Source organism: Prunus dulcis, chromosome 3 (genome assembly GCF_902201215.1).
Source record: "Prunus dulcis chromosome 3, ALMONDv2, whole genome shotgun sequence".
In the NCBI taxonomy this organism is placed as follows: Eukaryota; Viridiplantae; Streptophyta; class Magnoliopsida; order Rosales; family Rosaceae; genus Prunus; species Prunus dulcis.
In genome coordinates this window covers 1150012-1170350 of record NC_047652.1, presented here as the reverse complement: position 1 = coordinate 1170350, position 20339 = coordinate 1150012, and the positions used below count along the sequence as shown (strand labels likewise).

At 36.9% G+C, this 20339-nt stretch overlaps 4 protein-coding genes across 4 annotated transcripts; all 4 read left to right on the top strand.

Annotated features, from left to right (window-relative positions):
• The first annotated feature begins 3854 nt into the window (after positions 1-3854).
• LOC117623579 (nudix hydrolase 18, mitochondrial-like) lies at positions 3855-5421 on the top strand. The gene is made up of 5 exons (XM_034354623.1): positions 3855-4071; positions 4415-4529; positions 4627-4710; positions 4826-4954; positions 5040-5421. Exons 1-5 carry the CDS (start codon positions 3974-3976, stop codon positions 5196-5198), a joined length of 585 nt encoding a protein of 194 aa, XP_034210514.1. The 5' UTR covers positions 3855-3973; the 3' UTR covers positions 5199-5421.
• Positions 5422-8983: 3562 nt separating this feature from the next.
• LOC117623578 (plasmodesmata-located protein 7) lies at positions 8984-10486 on the top strand. The gene is made up of 3 exons (XM_034354622.1): positions 8984-9757; positions 9910-10023; positions 10172-10486. Exons 1-3 carry the CDS (start codon positions 9031-9033, stop codon positions 10177-10179), a joined length of 849 nt encoding a protein of 282 aa, XP_034210513.1. The 5' UTR covers positions 8984-9030; the 3' UTR covers positions 10180-10486.
• Positions 10487-11434: 948 nt separating this feature from the next.
• LOC117623580 (15.7 kDa heat shock protein, peroxisomal) lies at positions 11435-12464 on the top strand. The gene is made up of 2 exons (XM_034354624.1): positions 11435-11716; positions 12033-12464. The coding sequence occupies exons 1-2, from the start codon at positions 11575-11577 to the stop codon at positions 12320-12322; spliced, it is 432 nt and encodes a 143-aa protein (XP_034210515.1). The 5' UTR covers positions 11435-11574; the 3' UTR covers positions 12323-12464.
• Positions 12465-15832: 3368 nt separating this feature from the next.
• On the top strand, positions 15833-19897 carry LOC117623577 (probable inactive receptor kinase At1g48480). The gene is made up of 2 exons (XM_034354621.1): positions 15833-17434; positions 18862-19897. The coding sequence occupies exons 1-2, from the start codon at positions 16162-16164 to the stop codon at positions 19521-19523; spliced, it is 1935 nt and encodes a 644-aa protein (XP_034210512.1). The 5' UTR covers positions 15833-16161; the 3' UTR covers positions 19524-19897.
• Positions 19898-20339: the final 442 nt, after the last annotated feature.

Below are 20339 nucleotides of genomic sequence, written 5' to 3'. Positions count from 1 at the left end.
GAGAAAATCAAATAAAATCCATGGTACACACATATAAATTACATATGAAGACATGAAAACAAATATAGATCATATTCATGTTCATTGTAGGCAATTTACATTTCCGAGAAGGGTCAACACTAAGTATAGCTATAAAACAACTTGGATAAGCTTCCTTTCTCTTGGCTTCCGAGATCATCATCTTCAACTTACCTAATGCATTATCATGAATGCCTGGAAGTAGTGAGAGCAGACTCACACTTCACCATTGAAGACGTTGTTCAACTTATAGGACTGCCACCTCAATTTATCAAAAAGGGCATCTCTTACTTTCTATTTATAGAAGAGATCAGTCGTTCACCCTAATGCAACCAAATCAAATTGGAAATTGCCAGTTAGCTTCCACTACGCAACGGATAAAAGTTGTTGTCGATGTGTTCAACATAGCGATGTATTGTATTGGTGACTGATGTCTATTACAACGTAGTAGGCATCAACTTTTACCTTATGCACATATTCACGTAACGACATCAGTTCCTCCAATAATACCGATGTTTTGGAGGCTACCATTACCTAAAACTCCAACAACATCAATGACTTACAAAAATAAACAGTATACCGCCGTTGTTGTAGGGAAGTCTGTCTCGATTTCCCGAAAACATGCAAAAACAATGGGTAATAAAAAATCAATCCCACAGGCCACAGCCGACATGTCACCGACTAATGGTGCATCACGTCAAAACAATCCGATTGAATTTCATTTGTTCGGTTTTCCACAATACTTGCGTGCAAAATTGGCAAGTCACGTCTAGGGATCTAGAATATTTACATTATTTGATTTTATAATTAAAATGGGCCTGCCATGACCACTGTAAATTTGACGCTAGCATGCATGTACCATGCATTAATGAATATAATTTTTGCGGGAAAAAAAGAAAGAAAAAGAAAAGGTAAACACATAATAAATAAATAAAAACAATAAAGAATCGTAATTGTCTTGATATGTGGGCGTGCGTGACGAGGGTGCTTTTACACCAGGAGAGGCGTGAGTTTGGCCATTGTCAAAAGAGAAGACAAAAGCATTTTTGTGGTATTTTTCAATTGAAAGGTCGTTTTTCTTCGGCTAGAGGTCCGTTTTTCATGCTTTAAAGAGCATCCAAAAAGGTTTTCTTGGATAAGATTTCTTCTAATGGGGACTTAGAGGTTCACACACTGTTACAAGTCCCCCTCTCTCTCTCTCTCTCCCGGAAAAAAAACAAAAAAGAAAAAGAGGAATGCAAAAGGAAGAGATCGTGAAAGAAAAAGCCAAAGAAAGGGCAATTACAACTTGTACCAAAAGCATTTGTGATTAAGAACAAGAACAAAAGCAAACAAACTGGTCGACTGCAGAGTTACTGTTTAAAATTAGGTCCCTATCATTTATAAAAAATGGTTCGGCTATTCTTCTCTTAAGCTCTAGTGATTATCTAATATGGAACCAAATTAAGCTTTTTTTTATAGTACAAGTGATAATGAGGAGGGAGATTTCTCATACACACATAACTATAGACGCCATTGAGATTCGAACTTGATACCTCAGGTTTACAAGTCAAGACTCTTTTTCACTCAACTAAACCTCGTTGACAGTACCAAATTAAATTTTAATAAGAGGTCTTCCACTCAAAATTTCTTAGAATCTTGAAATTTATGGATTGTAATATATTTTTGGAGAGACAAAATATGATAACGGATTCCTTAGCCAGTCTTATTCACAACCGTGTAAGGAATCTGTTTTGTAGTTTAATTTTGTTGATAAAAAAAAGTTAGGACAAAACGAGCTAATATTTGAAAGGAAAGAAGGGATGAACAGTATTACATATATTAACTAAAAACTATAAATTAAATATGAAAAGCTAGAATCTTATCACGTCGATTCACGATCCACTTTCACTTTAAACGAACAGAGTGATGAATAAATTATTTAGTTGGAGAGGGGGAGAGAGAGAGAGAGAGAAAGAGGGTGACAACAATGGTACTGGCCACTGGGAGGAAGGAAGGGACCATTTATTTCATTTCATTTCATTGGTTAATTATTGTTATCTTGCAAATGGTGTGGCATCGCATGCAGTAGGCTACGTGTCCCTGAGTCACTCACAGCCTAACTTTTTTCCCATTTCGCTATCAAATAATTTTCTCACTTTTCCACAATTTCACTTAACTTACATTTAGCTCTTGATTGGTGTGTGTTTTGTTTGTACTTAATTTGGTCACTTTCTTTATCTTTTTTTATCATAAGAGAAGAAGAAAAAAACTACTCAAGAAACTCAGCACCACGTACGACTGCAATCCAACCTACACAAGTCAACCGTTAAGAATCTTCAACAAAATTTTATATTCTGACAAAAAGAAAATGGATTCAGATTTGGATTGAGGTCAATTTGATTCGAATCTGATGAGTTTACGATCTTAAACCGACGGGTTGTAGGACAAAGGCAACGTGTGCATGATCCTTTAGTTATTATTATGAGAAGAGAACACTGTGTGAATATATAAGACTTCAATTTGGATATCTTGGTTAGTGTTGATTGGAAAAGTCCACAATTATCAACCACTAGATTCAAATTCAAAGAGGCGAATTAGTTCTAAATGCAAAACACATTATTGTCATTTGAATCGAATTTGAATGTCAACCGTTGAATTTTTTATTTAACAATTAATGATTATAAAAAAAATAAAAACAAAATTATATAGTCTCGTTTGATTCGCGGTTTAAACTTCATGTAACTGAAATTGTCATGTTTAATCCCACGAGATGAACAACAACAACTTTAAATGCAAAACACTTTATTGTCACTTGAATCAAATTTAAATGTCGAATATTGAGCTTGGATTAAACAATCGGTGATCAAAAGAACAAAACTTTATGAGACTTATACTTCATCATTACAGAAATCCAACCATTTAATAGATTTGAGAATGAAATTTTAAGATAGGATAAATGAACTTAGGCCATCTTCAGTTATAGGGCTAAATGTAGTTTAGTGCTATAAATTTAGCCCTTCAAAATATTAATTTTTTAAAGAATAGTGCATGTCTAAATTTTTCAATCTCCAGCCATGCATGGCTATATTTTAGAGCTCTTTATATTTTATTATTTTGAGAAAAATTATGGTACAACATTCATATATTCCATAACTATGTATTGTTTAATTTAATTAAACTACTATTTAGAGACAATATTGTTTAATTTATATGCCACAAATTTAAATTATTTAAAAAGGTTTTAAATAAATAACTTTTCATCAATGGTTCTAACCACCAACATTTAAAAAGGTTATTACAAAAAACTTAACGGCTAGCTGACATCATCAATGACATAATTGCGCCTTTAATATTGGTTATTGGATCTGCAGTTACACGAGATGATTCGTGCTCTTACCCACACATGATACTTTCTCTTCTTAGAAAGCACATACATTGGGCCCACACCAAAATTTGGCCAATACTAAAATTGAGCTACAAGTGACCTGGTTGGAGAGCTACAATGCCAAATATGGCCAAATATTTTTTTAACCCGTAAGATAAGTTTTGCATTATTTTAAAAGTATATTTAACCTATGGCCATGGCTGGAGATGCCTTTGGTAATATTAGCCCTACTTCTTTACTTGCAATATGAAACGCAAGAAGCTTAAGGCTGACTAGATAAAGGTAGCCTTGACATAGAGGCAAAGTAATTATAAGGGGTAGGACTGGGTGGTTCAGCTGTCGCTTCCCTTTATTGGATAACAGAACACATGTCGTCAATCATTATTCAAATAATTCATCTCCTTTATTTTTTTAAATATATATTTGTGGTCAGCATTAATGTAAAACCAAATAAAATATATGTTTTCGTTTTCAATAATAAACTATGGGTTTTGATTTCCAAATATTCTCTTTCTTTCGATTTTTTGTTTATAAAAGATGGGTGAGTTTTAGTTTGGTTCCATTCCAAGAATCCATCTGAATAAAAACATGGTTGCTTTGGTACCTCAAGAAAATATGGTTGCCTTGGTATCTCGCACTGGCAGGCATATGCAGCGATACAGCAAAGGTCGTCGTCAAGTTGTAGGGTTCGTCTCCTCTCTCTCTCTCTCTCTCTCTCTCTCTCAACTTTGTGTTGGGAGTTTTGAGTTTTGAGTTTTTCATTTTCTTTTTGTTGGTTGCTTTTGGAATGAAGGGTTATATATTACTGCATTACTGGTTTTTGAAGGTGTGTTTAGCTGGAAAAGAAAACAGTAATTGATGAGTTGCAATGAGTGTTCATTATGGATTATAGGGAACAAAAAGTATATTCTATCTGATGGGGAGAGAGAGAGAGAGAAAGAATCATAGGAAATTTGAGGTTTATTGAGTCTTAGGATTTGATTGTTTTGGTTATTGAACCAAGTTTGGCCTTTTGTACTATTTTTGCAGATGTATTCCATACAGATATAAAACTTCCAAGCAGACTCCCTCAAAGCATGATGCACCAGAACTAGAAGTTCTTGTCATTACTTCACAAAAGGGCAAAGGACTGCTCTTTCCAAAGGTGCCCAAATCTTCTTTTCAATCAAATTAATTAATGATGTATTTTTTTTGCATTATTAATTCAATCAATTTAAACTCATACAATTTGTTCATAACAGGGAGGGTGGGAAATAGATGAATCCAAGGAAGGGGCAGCCTCCCGAGAGACGCTAGAGGAAGCAGGAGTAAGAGGACTCATTGAGGTTAGTTTCATATTTTCTGTTACTTGTATTTAATTAGATGTTGTGATGTTCTTGTTACATTTGTGAAAACCTTTTTTTAAAAGATTTTTAATTTTTTTAAATAATTTTTTTGCAGGGTGAACTGGGTAAATGGATCTTCAAGAGCAAAAGCCATGATGCTTACTATGACGGTTACATGTTCCCTTTACTTGTTCAGGAGCAGTTGGATTTCTGGCCGGAGAAGAATCTCAGACGAAGGATTTGGGTATGTGATTAACTTTATATGTACTTCGGTCATAATTTTTTTTTATTGCAATTGCTGATTTTATTTGGAATTACTTTTGTGATAGATGAGTGCTCAAGAAGCAAGAGAAGTTTGCCAGCATTGGTGGATGAAAGAAGCCTTGGATGGATTAGTAAATCGTCTAACATCTCAGCAACAAAATCAAGACCAAGAATTAGATCATGTTCTTAAAGCTAGGAGGGAAAATCTGATGGCATGTATGTAGAAAAAAAAAGTATTTAAGGACTTTTCCCTGTTAGACAAGAAGGATTTAGGCAAGAGAGAGTACTATAGGTTTCAAACAAGCAAGAAAAATTGACACCTGAAAAGAACTGGTTCTTGTTTTGTTGGAAGTCCCAGTTCCAGAGCTTTTGTTACAATTAATCATCTCGGGTTGGGGCCAACTCTGGGCAAGGTTGTTTCTAATAATAAGAGGTTCCATTTTCACACTTGTATTTTTAATAAGAATCTTAAACTGCTTATAATAAAACTGCTTCTAGAAAAAATCGCTTATAAAGCAGAAGAAGTAGTCCCAAACAAGCCTTCATAAAATTATATGCCGTCTTCCAACTCTGACTAACTACTTAGTAATACAACCAACACAATCTGCTGAATTGGCCTTTAATGAATTAAGACAAAACCGATTTTTTTGCGCTTCCCATTCTGTCTCCAGCTATGGCATCCTATTGCCTCTTGGGACATTACAAGTTGATCCTGCAAATCTTCCTTCAGCAAGTTGATGACAACCTAGCATTGTTGAACTCCAAACCACAGCAGCATTTCTAGAAGAACTTGACATAAATTCGGTGGAAGAGAATTGTGGACATGTTTGGTCCACGCTTGAAGTCCATGGAAATTAATGGCTGAGGCAAGCCAGGTTAGCCCACTTGTTCAGTTTATTTATTTTTTTGGCCAAAACTAGGGAAGAGGAGGGGGAATTTTCTCACACACTACCAAAGTGTCATGGGAGTTCGAACTTAAAACCAATAATCTAAAAGTTAACGCTCTTTTTCCCTAAGCTAAACCCAGTTGCCACATGTTCAGTTTTATTTCACTGAGCACAAGTATCCTTATTTTGGTAATCGACTCGCAAAGTTATGTAAAATCATGCATCATAACAGCTAGAGATCTCCTTCTGATAAGCTCAAAAGGCCCAAGTTTTACAATTTTGAAAGTACCTCTAGATCCACCCAACTGAAAGTCACATTGAAAGGATGGTAGATAGAGTTCTAAATTACCTGCAATAAGTTACCCCACCAATAGAAGCCCAACCTATTTACTCGAGACACCCACTTTGTCTCTAGAAACACCCAAAATAGAAAACCCAGTCATCCTTCTCATTCATCCCTTCAAGCCCCAACCCAACAAGAAGACTAGTGGGGGTTAACATGGGGTAAGTAAGATTAAAAACACCAATAAAATTTACAACAACTAGGAATAAGCTGTTCACCAATCACCACAGGTACTGATGATTGATGCAGCATATGGCCATCAATTGTTCTTAATTATGGACGACCTTTTATCTAAGAGAGCAGCTACGGACCTACTCTTTGACTAACCCGTGCTATGGCCAGGTGACTTTGTCTTTTTAAGCCTAAACTAATACACCCATCGGGCCATCCCACCCAATGAGAAGCCCTGCACTGCACTCTCATAATCCCCCTTCACCTTTTTTTTTCTCTCATTTTCCTTTTGGTACAAAAGGGGCCAAAGGCCAAATACAAAAAACCCTCTTTCTTTTAATATTTGGTAGAAAACAACCCCTCTTATTTTCTTGTTTGTTAAAACATTACCCCCTCCACGTAGAAAATATAAAAGAACTATGTACTAGGTGCGTTTTGATGAGGAAAATTCATTATGTCATTATGATTAGTTGTAGTTTTTTGTTATCAATGAATTTCACTTAGTACCGTCAAATTTAATAGTTATGTGCGTAAGGTAAATTTAACCCAACTCAATTTGAAATTCTGAATCCGTTCTTCTAAGAGAGTAAACTGAAAATGACAATGGCCGTCTGGACGATTTCTAAACCACAAGCGTAAACTGTGGAGTGGTGGGCATGAAGAGACCAAAGACAAAATACCATAAATTTAATACGACATATACATTACTGAATTGGACACACAAACCCTATCGTCCCCTCTCATTCTTTGTTCTGAACTTCTGAAAGGAAACAAAATTAATTTATTAACATTCACAGCTTGCACCTCCACTACTTCATCTATACATACTTTCACACAGAGAGAGAGAGAGAGAGAGAGAGAGAGAGAGAGAGAGAGAGACGTAACAAACGAAGCAAACAATATATGATGGCAGAGAGAGGCCGATCGATACCACAAGTGTTTGTTGTGGAGTGGGAGCTACAAAACTGTATGCATTAAATTCTGACTGCCCCATTCTTTATGTGTAGTCGTAGAGTAGTGATCAGAACCAGAAGTTTATTTAGGGTATTTCAGAGACAGACACTTGGAACAGACAAGAAAGTCCTTGATGTTTTGCATGGGCCTTGAATTAATCTTCAATGAATTTAGTGTATGACTTCAACAATTATTCAAGATTTAAGGGGCTAGGTTTGTATTGATAAGTTTGCTTAATCTTGGACTTTTTGAAGGTCTAGTCTCATGACCGACCCAACCCATTTTACAGGCCTAAACATAACACGTTTCTATTTATTTTAGTGTTCTTTAGTGGGGGACCTAACAACATCTCGTGACTTTTGTGAGGGTGTCAAGGCCCACATAGAATTGCTTCAAATTCACATGGTGTTCTAACTTCCATGACAAGTACATAATCTAAACCTAATCATTGAGCTTGAGGGAAGATATATTTTACACTTAACAAGATAATTACACACATGGACGTTAATTTAAACTGTGCAAATCACCTCCCACATCTGTCATTTTTTCCTTTCATGCTTGGAAACAAAACTTCCACCTTTTTTTTTCCAATAAAATAATACAATTGTGCAAAAGGGAGAAGGATTGCTTACACACATGTATTACTAAGGTGTCGTGGGGTTCGAACCTAAAATCATTAGTCTTCATGTTAATGCTCTTTTTTTCACTAGGCTAGATCCCGATGGCAACAAAACTTTCACCTTAGAGCTATAATAAAGAGCATGTAGTGCTATTTTTTTGCTAAGTTGCTCATAAATTGAACTCAAAGTGTTGAGGCGTTTCTTTCTCCTGAAGTAAGCTGTCCTATAAAGTTAGATGGTGAGAGAGCACAATTATGGTGCGATGGGCACCGTTGTGTTTGTGTCTTCACTCGAAAAAGGTCCATGTATAATTCATGGTAAAGGTCTATACCTATGATTCATGGACCATCTAGAAATTCTAGAAAATGAAAAGAAGCATCATCCCTTTTGTGTCTTGAGGTCTTATATTAAACTGAATATACCAAAAGTGAAAAGGTGAGAATAAATATTTACAATAATGCTACAGTCATCTAAACGCTTTCTCAAGTTTTACACCATGATCTCTCTTGTGACACATTACACAACACTGTAACAGTGACCTACTGCACTTTTCAATATCTGATGCAAGTCTTTAATTATTTGCAAAGATATCAAATGAACATGGATATTTCTCTTGGGGTCAAAGCAAATAATCATCGGCGGAAGATATTTGACCTCTGCTATTGCAAAAACTTCCAAGTGAACGCAAATACATGTAATTATTTACAAACCACACGTATTTAGCAAAACTTTTGGTTTAATAATATACATTATCAATCAAATATTATTGTAGCCATAATGAATATGGATAGTATGTTTGACATGTCGTAAAAACAGTCCACATTCTGAAAAGATAAAGGTGTAACATTTTTTTGTAATTAAAAAAAAGGTACAACTTTGTGTATATGCTATTAGTTTTTTGTTTCTTAGAAAATTGCCCCAAAAAAAAGCAGCAAATTATTAGTCTCTTATTAAGGGGTTTAAGCTCCAACGTTAATGTTCCTAGCTAGAGACTAGTACAGATTTGCCAACGTTCTCATTACCTCTCTCTCTCTCTCTCTCTCTCTCTCTCTCTCTCTCTCTCTCTCCCTTGTCCCAAAAAATGATGGGAACAACTCTTCTCTCCTGCTTTACAGTCCTTGTTTCTCTCTCATGTCTCTACAGTCCTACAAGTTCCTCCTCCACAGACTCCTTTGTGTTTGGAGGCTGCACACAGCAAAAGTATGCACCCGACTCGCCCTACGAGTCGAATCTCAACTCACTCCTCACCTCCCTGGTCAACTCGGCCACCTACTCCTCCTACAACAACTACACCATCATGGGCTCAAGCCCTCAAGACGTCATCTACGGACTCTACCAATGCCGTGGTGACCTGGCCATGCCCGACTGCGCCACTTGTGTTGCTCGTGCCGTGAGCCAAGTAGGGCACCTCTGCTCCTACACCTCCGGTGGCGCTCTTCAGCTAGAAGGATGCTACATCAAGTATGACAACACTAGTTTTTTGGGCGTGGAGGACAAGACTGTGGTGTTGAAGAAATGTGGACCGTCGATTGGGTATGATGCCGATGGAATGGGCCGTAGAGATTCAGTGTTGGCGGCCTTGGTTGGGTCCAGTGGGCCATATAGGGTTGGTGGGTCCGGGGAAGTGCAGGGTTTGGCGCAATGCGTTGGTGATTTAAGCTTATCGGAGTGTCAGGATTGTGTGTCGGAGGCAATAGGACGGGTTAAAAGTGAGTGTGGTGGAGCTGTTTATGGTGATATGTTCTTGGCCAAGTGTTATGCTAGGTACTCAACTGGTGGATCTAATTTTTACTCTAAGGGCCATCATGGTAAGTTACACTTAATTTGCTTATACAATCGTATTATTTAACGAACAAATTTGATGGCTCTAGTATTATTGATTGACGAAACATATAGATATAGTGTTTGTGGATATAACAATTTTATTTTGGTTCTTGTTTTTCAACAATATGAATGGCAGATAAATCTACCAATGATAGTGAGAAGACATTTGCTGTTATTATTGGACTATTGGCTGGAGTTGCTCTGCTCATCGTTTTTCTTACCTTCATCAGAAAGGTGTTTGGGGGAAATGGTACGTAAAATCTTCATTTGATTGCCTTTCTTTTACCCTAATTTATCCTTTATTTTATTATTAATTTCCATTGGCTTTAGGACCAGAAAGCAGATAGATACTGTATATTCAGGGATATGTTAACATAATGTTACTTTTCTTTGTGCAGGTAAATAAATAATGAGCTTGCAAAGTTATTGGCTTCCGAAGTGATTTGCTTTTGGCTCTCTTTTTTCTTCATTATGTCTACTTTCCTCTCCCTCTTTAATCTTTATGCTATTTTCTTTCTTTGATTTAAGATTATGTTTTTCTCTCGGAAAGTAGAGTTCATAGAAAAGATGGAAAAGATGGAAAGACGTACGATGGGGCACTTACCCAAAACAAAGTTGAAAGGAGGGTGGGTGACAAAAGGAGGCTCGAGATTCCAATCTCCCCTCCACTTGACAAAAGTGTGTTGTCTAGTATGAAAAAAAAAATTGGCATATTCTTTTTGTAAAAGCACAGATGATCTTTTTTTCTTTCTTTTTCTTTTTCTTTTTCTTTTTATAATTTCTTAAATATATGATTGTTTTGGGCTTTATAAAATGTCACCATATAATTCATTTTGTATGGTTTCTTGATGATGAAGCTTTGCACTAATTTAAAAACATTGCTATCCAAGGAATAGGAAATTTTGTTTATCACTCACTTCCTCATTAAGGTAAAGATAAAATACAAGAATCAAATCCAAAATATTTGTTAAGTCAAATAAATAAATAAAATTTGCGCACCCATCTATGAAGATTTATCTTAGGATGTATAAATTTATAACTTACCTCGTGCTCTCTTATCACCGAGCTTCTGAGTTATGAACCCCGTTGACAACATGAAAACTACTCTTTCATTATTTTTAACAACTTAGACTATAAAATTTCATTTCACCATCTGTTTTAAGTGAACATCATACTTTTATTTTTTGGGTCAAAATGAACATCGTACTCAGAAGAAGAATATCGGACATAATGAATGTAGCATCCAATAACAATTGCTACTAAACAAAACTACATAGATTGACAATGAAGGGAGAATCAAACTTTGCGCACACCAAGGTCAAGATTATGGCAGCCTTTAACATGCAAAGCCCATCAAGAAATTGGCAATGCATCAACAACATGGAAATTGGTCATCATCCTTTAAACTTTTTGAGTCAATTGGCAAGAGATGTAAAAATTATTAATGTTTGGCTTCACATATCTAATGTCCATAGCAAATTTCTCAAGAATTCTACCCTACTCATTTTTCTTTTTGAGAAACCAAACCAGCAAAATGGATCACAGAATGGCCCACGGTTTTCAGACCCATGAAAAGCCCAAATACGACAGAGATGTTGCTGGAATGTCGTAGAAGATAATACCTCAGAAACTGAAGAAGGGATAAGAAGGTTTCAGTAGAAGCTTCTCGGTTCTGTCAGATGAGTCCAATAGTATTAGTAACCCGTCATCCACGCCATTTTTATTTTCTCAATTGTTCACGTCAAACACCAAACCAGAATACACGGAAGCTTCAGAGACAGACCAAGTAAACAAACAAACAATGGCAGCTGATAGCATTTTTGGGTACCCATTGAGGCGCTTCCTCTGGAGCCCTCCGATTTTCCGAGAATGGTCAGGATCAACGGCCCTCATGGACTGGCTTGAATCTCCTAATGCCCACATATTCAAAATCAATGTTCCAGGTATGCCTACATGCCACTTTTTTTCCCAGTCGAGTCAATCCCAACTGGGATTTACCTTTTTTTTTGTTGTTGCTGGTTTAATAGATTTTGCTCTGTTTTCCTTCTTGCAGTTCATTTTTTCAAACTGAAATATTAGTGGGTTTTATGAGTTTAGCTCATTCTTTAGCTCCTCTGCCTCCAAATATTAGATTGTAATCTTAATTGGGTTTTTAGGACTGAACAATTTTTTGTGACTAGGGTAAGTAAATTGGGCACTGTTTTTTTTATATATATTGAGATTGAGCGATTTGGTGAAAATATATATATGTATATATAGGTTTTAGAAAGGAGGACATAAAAGTGCAGATAGATGAAGGGAACGTTCTGCAGATAAAAGGGGAAGGCGGGAAAGAGGAGGCTTACCATGCAAAAGACACAGTTTGGCATGTGGCTGAGAGAGGGACGGGGAAAGGAGACTTTTCTCGGGAAATTGAATTGCCGGAAAACGTGAAGGTGGATCAGATAAAAGCTCAAGTGGAGAATGGAGTTCTCACCATTGTTGTCCCTAAAGATGCAACCCCCAAGCCATCTAAAGTGCGAAACATCAACATCACCAGCAAGCTCTAAGCACCACCACCACCACCTAGCTGTTCACGAGAATCAAACCAGAAGCATCTAATGCTTGATCATGTGTCATGTATTGTGCTTTAGCCTGTAGCAATAAGTATATATGCGTGCATATGCGTATACTTCCTCGGTGTCGTTATAATGCACTAGGGTAAAGAAAATTACACTCCAAAAGGTCACACAGAAAATCAAGGCATAATGGGTGAAGAATGCAGAAGATCATGGGACACAACCCAAAGCCAATCGGATAACAACCATACAACCCAAAGCCAATTGAATGAACACCAATAAATTGGAATGAACCCGAGATGTGACTCTCGCATCTTCCGAGATTTATGGGATTCAACGTTATGTAACAATCCAATGGAGAGGCAAAAACGAATTTGGAGAGGGAGAACCTGCGTTATAGATAGAGAATAGAAATTTGTGGAAGAGGAGATCTATTGGGTGGGATAAGGAGGAAGGAGCAAGGTTAGGACTATGGAGTTTGTGGGGAAAGGGGAAACATTGGGAGGGCTGGGTTGGTGGAAATATGGGTAAACTAAGCTGCAATGAGGCACGAAGCCTTAAAAATGAGCACGAGCTTGACAAACAACTAGTTCTTAGGAAGGAGATAGCTTCGAACCAGACAAAAAGGACGTAGGAGCAAATAATTCAGCTTCCAACCACAAGACACCATGTGGATAAGAAGAATATCTTATGGATTAATTAATTAAATTTATTTATTTGGTTAATTAATTAATATTATAAATATGGGATATTATCTTTATATAATAAGATAATATCACAAATTTAGTTATTATTCTAATTTAGAGATATCATCATTATAGATATTATCCTAATTTAGAGATATCATCATCAATTAGTCATTTGATCCTAATCAAATTCCTATTTGATTCAATCTCTACAATTTGAGGAAAAAATATTTTCCTTCCAAATAAGATATTCTTTGAAAACTTTAGATGCCTAGACCCCTATAAATACATGGCTATATTCGATAAGGTAATCATTCTCCAATCTCAAAAACCGAGCAAAAATACCCTGAGACACTCCTCTCTCTCTCCAAGCCGATGACACCAACACTACCTCTAGCCATGCCTCTCTCATTTTTCCATATTTTCATACACAGCTCTGATACTCCTGCCACCTGATTATCTCCTCAGAGAAAACTCCGTACTTTTTTTTAGCTATTGTTTCTCATAGATTCAAAATAACTAACCTCGGCATTAGAGGGTCTTTGTTCGACATCATCGAGTGTGGTCTATTTACTCCTTTGTTTTTTTTACAGGAATCGAGAAAGTGAGAGAAGTAAGTTCAAATATGGAAGGATCTTCAAGCGGATATTATCCCGTGAGAATATTTGCACAAACAAAGGCGTTGAAGAATATAAAAGTCATACATCGAAAACTTGACTAAACAAATTACAAAATTTATTGGTGGTTCTACTACTAACAACACTGAGACCTTTTGTGATAAGATCTCACACATGCTGGGCTATGTAATTGGTTAAGTAGAGGGTAATATCAGTGTTACTAGTAATGGCCCGATGATCCGGTTATTTGAAATGTAACATGGTATCATAGGGCACTTATTGACCGAGTCTTTATCCTTACCTATGTGATGTTCACATGTTAGAGCTTGCTTGTTTACCTTTACTCTTTACTCAATACTTGGTGTTCACATGTTAGGCTTGATTGATTGATTTCGATGTGAACTTAGCTCCATGCATGGCCCACTATGTGGTGGTTCCTCATAAGGGAGTGCATGGAAGAATATAAAAGTCCAACATTGAAAACTTGACTAATAAAAAAAAAAACATATAATGAGTGGTACCACTACTAATAGCATCAATTTCTTTTGTGATAAAATTCCACACCTACTTGAATGTGTAGGTGATTAAGTTGAAGATAATATCAGTGTCGTTAATAGTGAGTTGTTGGTCTGTCTTTATGAAATTTAACAAAAGACATGTATGACTTTTACTATGAGAGAGACTTGAGACACCTCACAAAATGTGAAGGAAGGAGTAGGCAGAAGGGGCAGTGACCTCCTCATCGGCGCTCAAATTATGCTTGTGCAACTGGGAAGAGATCTCATGATAGGGTTCTTTCAACCAGTTAATGTTTGGCACACCAAAGTATATTACTGTATGTATGTCTCTATCTCTTCACTTGATTATTTATATATATTAAAAAAGAAAAAGAAAAAAAGAAATCAAAGCAAAACATAACCCAAATGAACCCCATATTAGAAAGTTCTTCCCATGATAGGGTTCTTTCAAGCAGTTAATGTTTGGCACACCAAAGTATATTACTATATGTATGTCTCTATCTCTTCACTTGATTATTTATAAATTTTAAATTTTAAATTTTTTTTTTTAAAAAAAAAGAAATCAAAGCAAAACATAACCCGAATGAACTCCATATTGGAAAGTTTAGTTTACATTTTCTATGTGTGTTGAACTCTTGAAGGAAGTTGAGGTTTCCACCCAAAATCAATTAGAAATGTTTTGGGGGAAGGGGGTGGGGATCCATTAATTGAACTAATAGTCAATATGTTGAGGTTTGATATCTACGTGCAAGATTTTCAAGATTGAGTACTAGTTGAAATGACTCCCAAAAGTTGTGTAATTTTATATAATCAACCCTTTTATTAAATATAATTTATTATCAATTTTTTAGAACTTGGAAGAAAAGGTACGAACTTCCTACATGCGATTACTATTTTTATTAGGTTTTCTGGCCAAACTAGCCATGCAAATAGAAGGGATGACTTTGTAAATTGTAACATCCATGCCTTAGAGATTGAAGCTAGCTTTCAATCAATCAAAATAATACGAACTCATTTCTTTTTAACATTCATATCATTTTCTCCAAAAGACAACTTTCATTCAAACAATTTTTTTTTAAAAAATTTCCTTCTGGTTTGACAATCACAATATAAGAGAGGATTTATCGTTGATACAATTTGGTATAAGCTATAACCAAGTAATCTTTGAGCCTAAGATTGAAGCTAAAGGACGACGAGTGAAGTACATATTAAAGACATATATGAAAAGCTGATGTGAATTTGAGAATGAATTCATTGTCCTCAAACGATCACAAGCTTCTGCTAAAAGGCATATCTTGGTTTGGCCTTTTTTGGTTGAAGATTTGATTAGGATTTTGTAATCAATAAGATTTCATTACCCAAATTCCATTTCCAATAAATCACCGTTTTATTTAAAAACAAAACACAATTATTAATTATTAATTTTTTTTTACTATAGATGGCCAAGCAATTAATAAGAACCTACCAGAAAAATATCTTAATGCAATCCCTAATTGCCCGTAGACATTTCTTATTGAGAAAGGTAAGATCATCGCATCCACGTTGGAGCTCCAAGAAAGGTTCAAAATCCCTTTGGACCGATCTAATGTTCATGGTCCCCATTTTTGAAGCTTCCTTTGATTGCCCCTTAATCTCCTCAAACTCGAAACTTTCAAGCATTTCCCACAATTTTTTATGTTGAGAAAGTCAAGTGGCTGCATTATTCCCATCTACACCTGCCTGTACTGTATCACCCCCTCTTTATATGACAACTCAGCCAATGGCCTTTTAAACGCCATTTCTGAATTTCCGGTGCTTTTAATACAAACGCAACTACTTCAGTCCTCTCTAGTTCTCAACCTCCCTCCTTCCCGTATTAACTTTTCCCTCATTTTCTCTCACTTTCTCTCCATCCAACCAGGGTCCAGAGAACCAAATTCGAATTCGAACTCAAAAAGGGATGAAACCCATTTCGTAACCATCCCCAAAGAACAAAACCCAGCTTTGTTTTTCACCATTGGAGTTGAAAAATGAAGTCTCCAAAGCAGCGCAACATGGTTTTCACCACTTTGTTGCTGATATATAGTCTTGGCCTTTGCCTGATTGCGAGTTCTGATCTGGCTGCAGATAGAGAGGCCTTGTTGGCTCTCAGAACAGCCGTTAAAGGCCGTTCAATGGAGTGGAACGTAACGGGGACCAACCCCTGTTTATGGCCTGGCGTTGAATGTGAGTCAGGCCGAGTCACTAAGTTGAGGCTTCCGGGTCGGGCACTAGTTGGGCAACTCCCTCTGGGTCTCGGCAACCTGACCCAACTCTCGACCCTCTCTCTACGCCTAAACGCGCTTTCAGGCCAAGTCCCAAATGACCTTGTCAACCTCGTCAACCTCAAAAGTCTCTACTTGCAAGGTAACTCATTCTCGGGTCCGATTCCAGAATTTTTGTTCAATATGCAAAGCCTTACGAGATTGAGCCTTGCTAAAAATAAATTCTCCGGTGAAATTTCGCCGGGGTTTAATAACTTGACGAGTTTGGTAACTCTGCATTTGGAAGAGAATCAGCTTACTGGGTCAATTCCTGAACTGGGTTTGGCCCTTGAACAGTTCAATGTTTCGTCCAACCAGTTAAACGGGTCGATCCCTTCAAAGCTTTCGGATTGGCCCGAAAACGCTTTCCAGGGAAATTTGCTTTGTGGGAAGCCATTGAAGGCCTGTAATGGGACAGAGAATACTGGGAAGAAGAACAAGTTGTCTGGTGGGGCAATTGCAGGGATTGTTATTGGTTGTATTTTTGGTCTCTTTTTTATTATTGCCATTGTGATCTTTTTGTGTAAGAGAAATAAAAATGGTGAAGAGGGTACAGAGTATGTTGCTCCAGCGAAGGTTCGGGAAGTTGAAACCGCCAGTGGAAAGACAGGGGTCGATAGTGAGAGTTTGAGTACTGATTTCTCGGCTGCGTCCAAAGGGAATGTGAAGAGTGGTGGTGGGAGTAAGAGTTTGGTGTTTTTCGGGGATGCAGTGAAGGTGTTTGATTTGGAGGATTTGTTGAGGGCATCGGCCGAGGTGCTTGGGAAGGGGACTTTTGGGACTACCTATAAGGCGGCTTTGGAATTGGGGGTGTCCATGGCAGTGAAGAGGTTGAAGGAGGTGACTGTATCGGAGAAGGTATTTAGGGAAAATATTGAAGAAATCGGGGGAATGGATCATGTGAATTTGGTCCCACTGAGGGCTTACTATTACAGCAGGGATGAGAAGCTTCTTGTGTATGATTACATGCCTATGGGAAGCTTATCTGCTCTTTTGCACGGTGAGCATTTCTTTCTTGGGTTCCATTTGTTGCATTATGATTTATTGTTATCATCATTTTAGTGTTTATTTTCATCCAACTTTGTTCTGATTGTATATCTCCGTTGAATTGCTACTTTAGGTATTCCATAAATCAACTTTTGTATTTTTGTTGCCCAATTTTTTACGTGCATGTCTGCAATTAACCCTTTTACTAATTTAGGCTTGCCATACATTTACACCAAACAGAGAGGAATCCTCAGAAGCCCAGTAGTCTGTAAAATAATTTCTAGTTACCTGGAAACTCTGATCATGATCCCATTTGGGTGAAAACAAATCGTTCCATATAGTGAAATAACAGAATGGACTGAAGTAATAGACAACAAGAAAATTATCATGATTCTCATCTGAGAACAACTAGGGTTTTCAATCTGTCTCAGCCATTTTATTACACCAAAGAAGCATAATGTTGAGTTTCTAAGCAAGTTGATAAGCTCATAGGGGTAAGAAACAATGTGTTTTGGTCCCTGGTTTCATGCCCAATATTGCCGTGGACAGTTGCATTTTGTCCCAAATCCCAGCAGTGCTTTCATAAAACAGATGCAAAGCATGCTGTTTGCTGCTGAGTTTTTGTGTAGAAGAATTTTGCATGTTTTTCTTTTAATTTAATAAGTTTCGATGAAGTGTTCTTTCTTTCTGTTGAACCACATTGAATTTATCAATGATTAGAAATATATTTTTGTTTTGTCTACTGTTGCCTTTTCCTGAAAGCAAGAAATTTCATTTTGGTCTAGTGGTGCCCATTCTCCACTTTGTCTCATGGAAAATTGCTGCTGCATGAAAAAATTGTTTGGAAAGAATTTTCTTTCTATATGTGACTGAATGTAGCTCTTGGGGTTCTTGGATTATGTTTCTGGTAAGGAACAATTGATATACCAGTTCAGTTCTGTGTTTTGGCGCCTTTTGTTATTATCATTACTATTGCTACTACTATTTTTACTGTTGTATATTATTATTATTATTGTTTTTCTGTTGATGACATTTTGGTTTTCTTAACTCCAATGTTTAGTATAATATTTGAATTTGTGGAAATCGTGAAGCTCCCATTCTTTGCAGAAATTTGAAGCTTTTGACAGTCAGCAAAGGATGGATTTCTACATAAATAATTGGATTTTGTTTCTCACGCAAACAATATATACTTCTTATTTTTCCCTTTTTTAATTTTTTAATTTTGCATGATATCTATGCTGTTACAGAACCCCAATATATCTGCTCAGTAATTTACAGATTTTGATAATAATAAAAAAATTTAGCACTGAAAAGGCCTTGAAAAGTTGCATTGTTCTTCACCAATGTAAACTCCGAGACTCATTGAAAGAGGGTCAAAAGCAATGATGCTGAAGACTGTTTTATTGTTTATCATTTCATTTCTTTACTTTTCCCCTACAGGAAACAGAGGCGCTGGAAGGACTCCATTGAATTGGGAAACAAGGTCTGGCATTGCTGTTGGAGCTGCTCGTGCAATTACATACCTACATTCTCATGGTCCTACGATCTCACACGGAAACATTAAATCTTCAAACATTCTTCTCACTAGATCCTTTGAAGCATGTGTCTCTGATTTTTGCCTTGCTCATCTTGCAAGCCCAACCTCTACTCCCAACCGCATTTCTGGTTATCGTGCTCCAGAACTCACAGATGCTAGCAAAGTAACCCAAAAAGCAGATGTTTACAGCTTTGGTGTATTGCTTTTGGAGCTGCTTACAGGAAAGGCTCCAACCCAAGCTATCATGAATGAGGAAGGAGTAGACCTTCCAAGATGGGTTCACTCTGTGGTCCGAGAGGAGTGGACTGTTGAGGTGTTTGACCTCGAGCTTCTCAGGTACCAGAATGTTGAGGAGGATATGGTTCAACTTTTACAGATTGCACTTGAATGTACCGTTCAGCACCCTGATAATCGCCCTTTAATGGGCGATGTAACTAGCCGAATTGAGGAGCTTTATAGTGCCAGTTTAAAGCATGGACAAGATGCAAATCCTGATATATCTCGTGATGTGGATGATGGGCTTTCTCAGCAGCATTTCTCAGCTGACTCTCATATACGTCCATAAGGATTGAACAAAGATCAACATTCTTCCTGCATTGCCCTTCTGGTCAGGGATAATTTAGTGCTTTCATTATTTGTTTATTCTTGAGTTTCTCGTGAAAGAAAAATTACCGGCAGGATCATGTATTTTTCTCTTTTGGTTTTCACCTTCATACCTATTTTCTTAATAGCAATCTTCTTTAATTAGCCCCTGTATTACTGTTTATGCTGTATGTGGAGGGGGATATCTGTATTATTATTTATAACGTGGTTGCCCGAATTGCGAACTCTGAGTTTGCCCTTGGTGAGATGCTCACTCTCACCCTCTGTCCCTCGTAGCTTTGAACTGGGTGCAACTTTTCTATATGATTTGAAATGCTTGAGTTACTTTCTGGATTTTGAGTTGAGTATTTGCCATTTATTTGTTCTTTCGTTTCAGCCAAGTCAAGTATATCTCTGTACTTGGAGAATAATCTTATCATGTAGTTAGGTCAATTGATTCTCTGGGCTCCCATGGTTGCTTTAGCTTGGTATCATTCATTACACTTCCAATGAACGTAATAAGATAGGCCATTTTAAACTTCAACATCAATGTACGTAAAGAGTGACCTTATTCCTACCCACCAGTCTTATTTTTTATTTTTGTAAATGAATTTTGAATACAATTTAGCTTCTTTTTTCGGGGTATAAATTTGCTGAAAAGTAAGAAACAAAAAGCCTAGGGCTCTCATGCCAGTTATGGAACCTTTTCTTCTATAGTCACTGACCTCGGGGGACAGCTTGGAACACTAAAAACTCCAAAATTATACAACATAACCACAAATCTAACATAAAACCATTA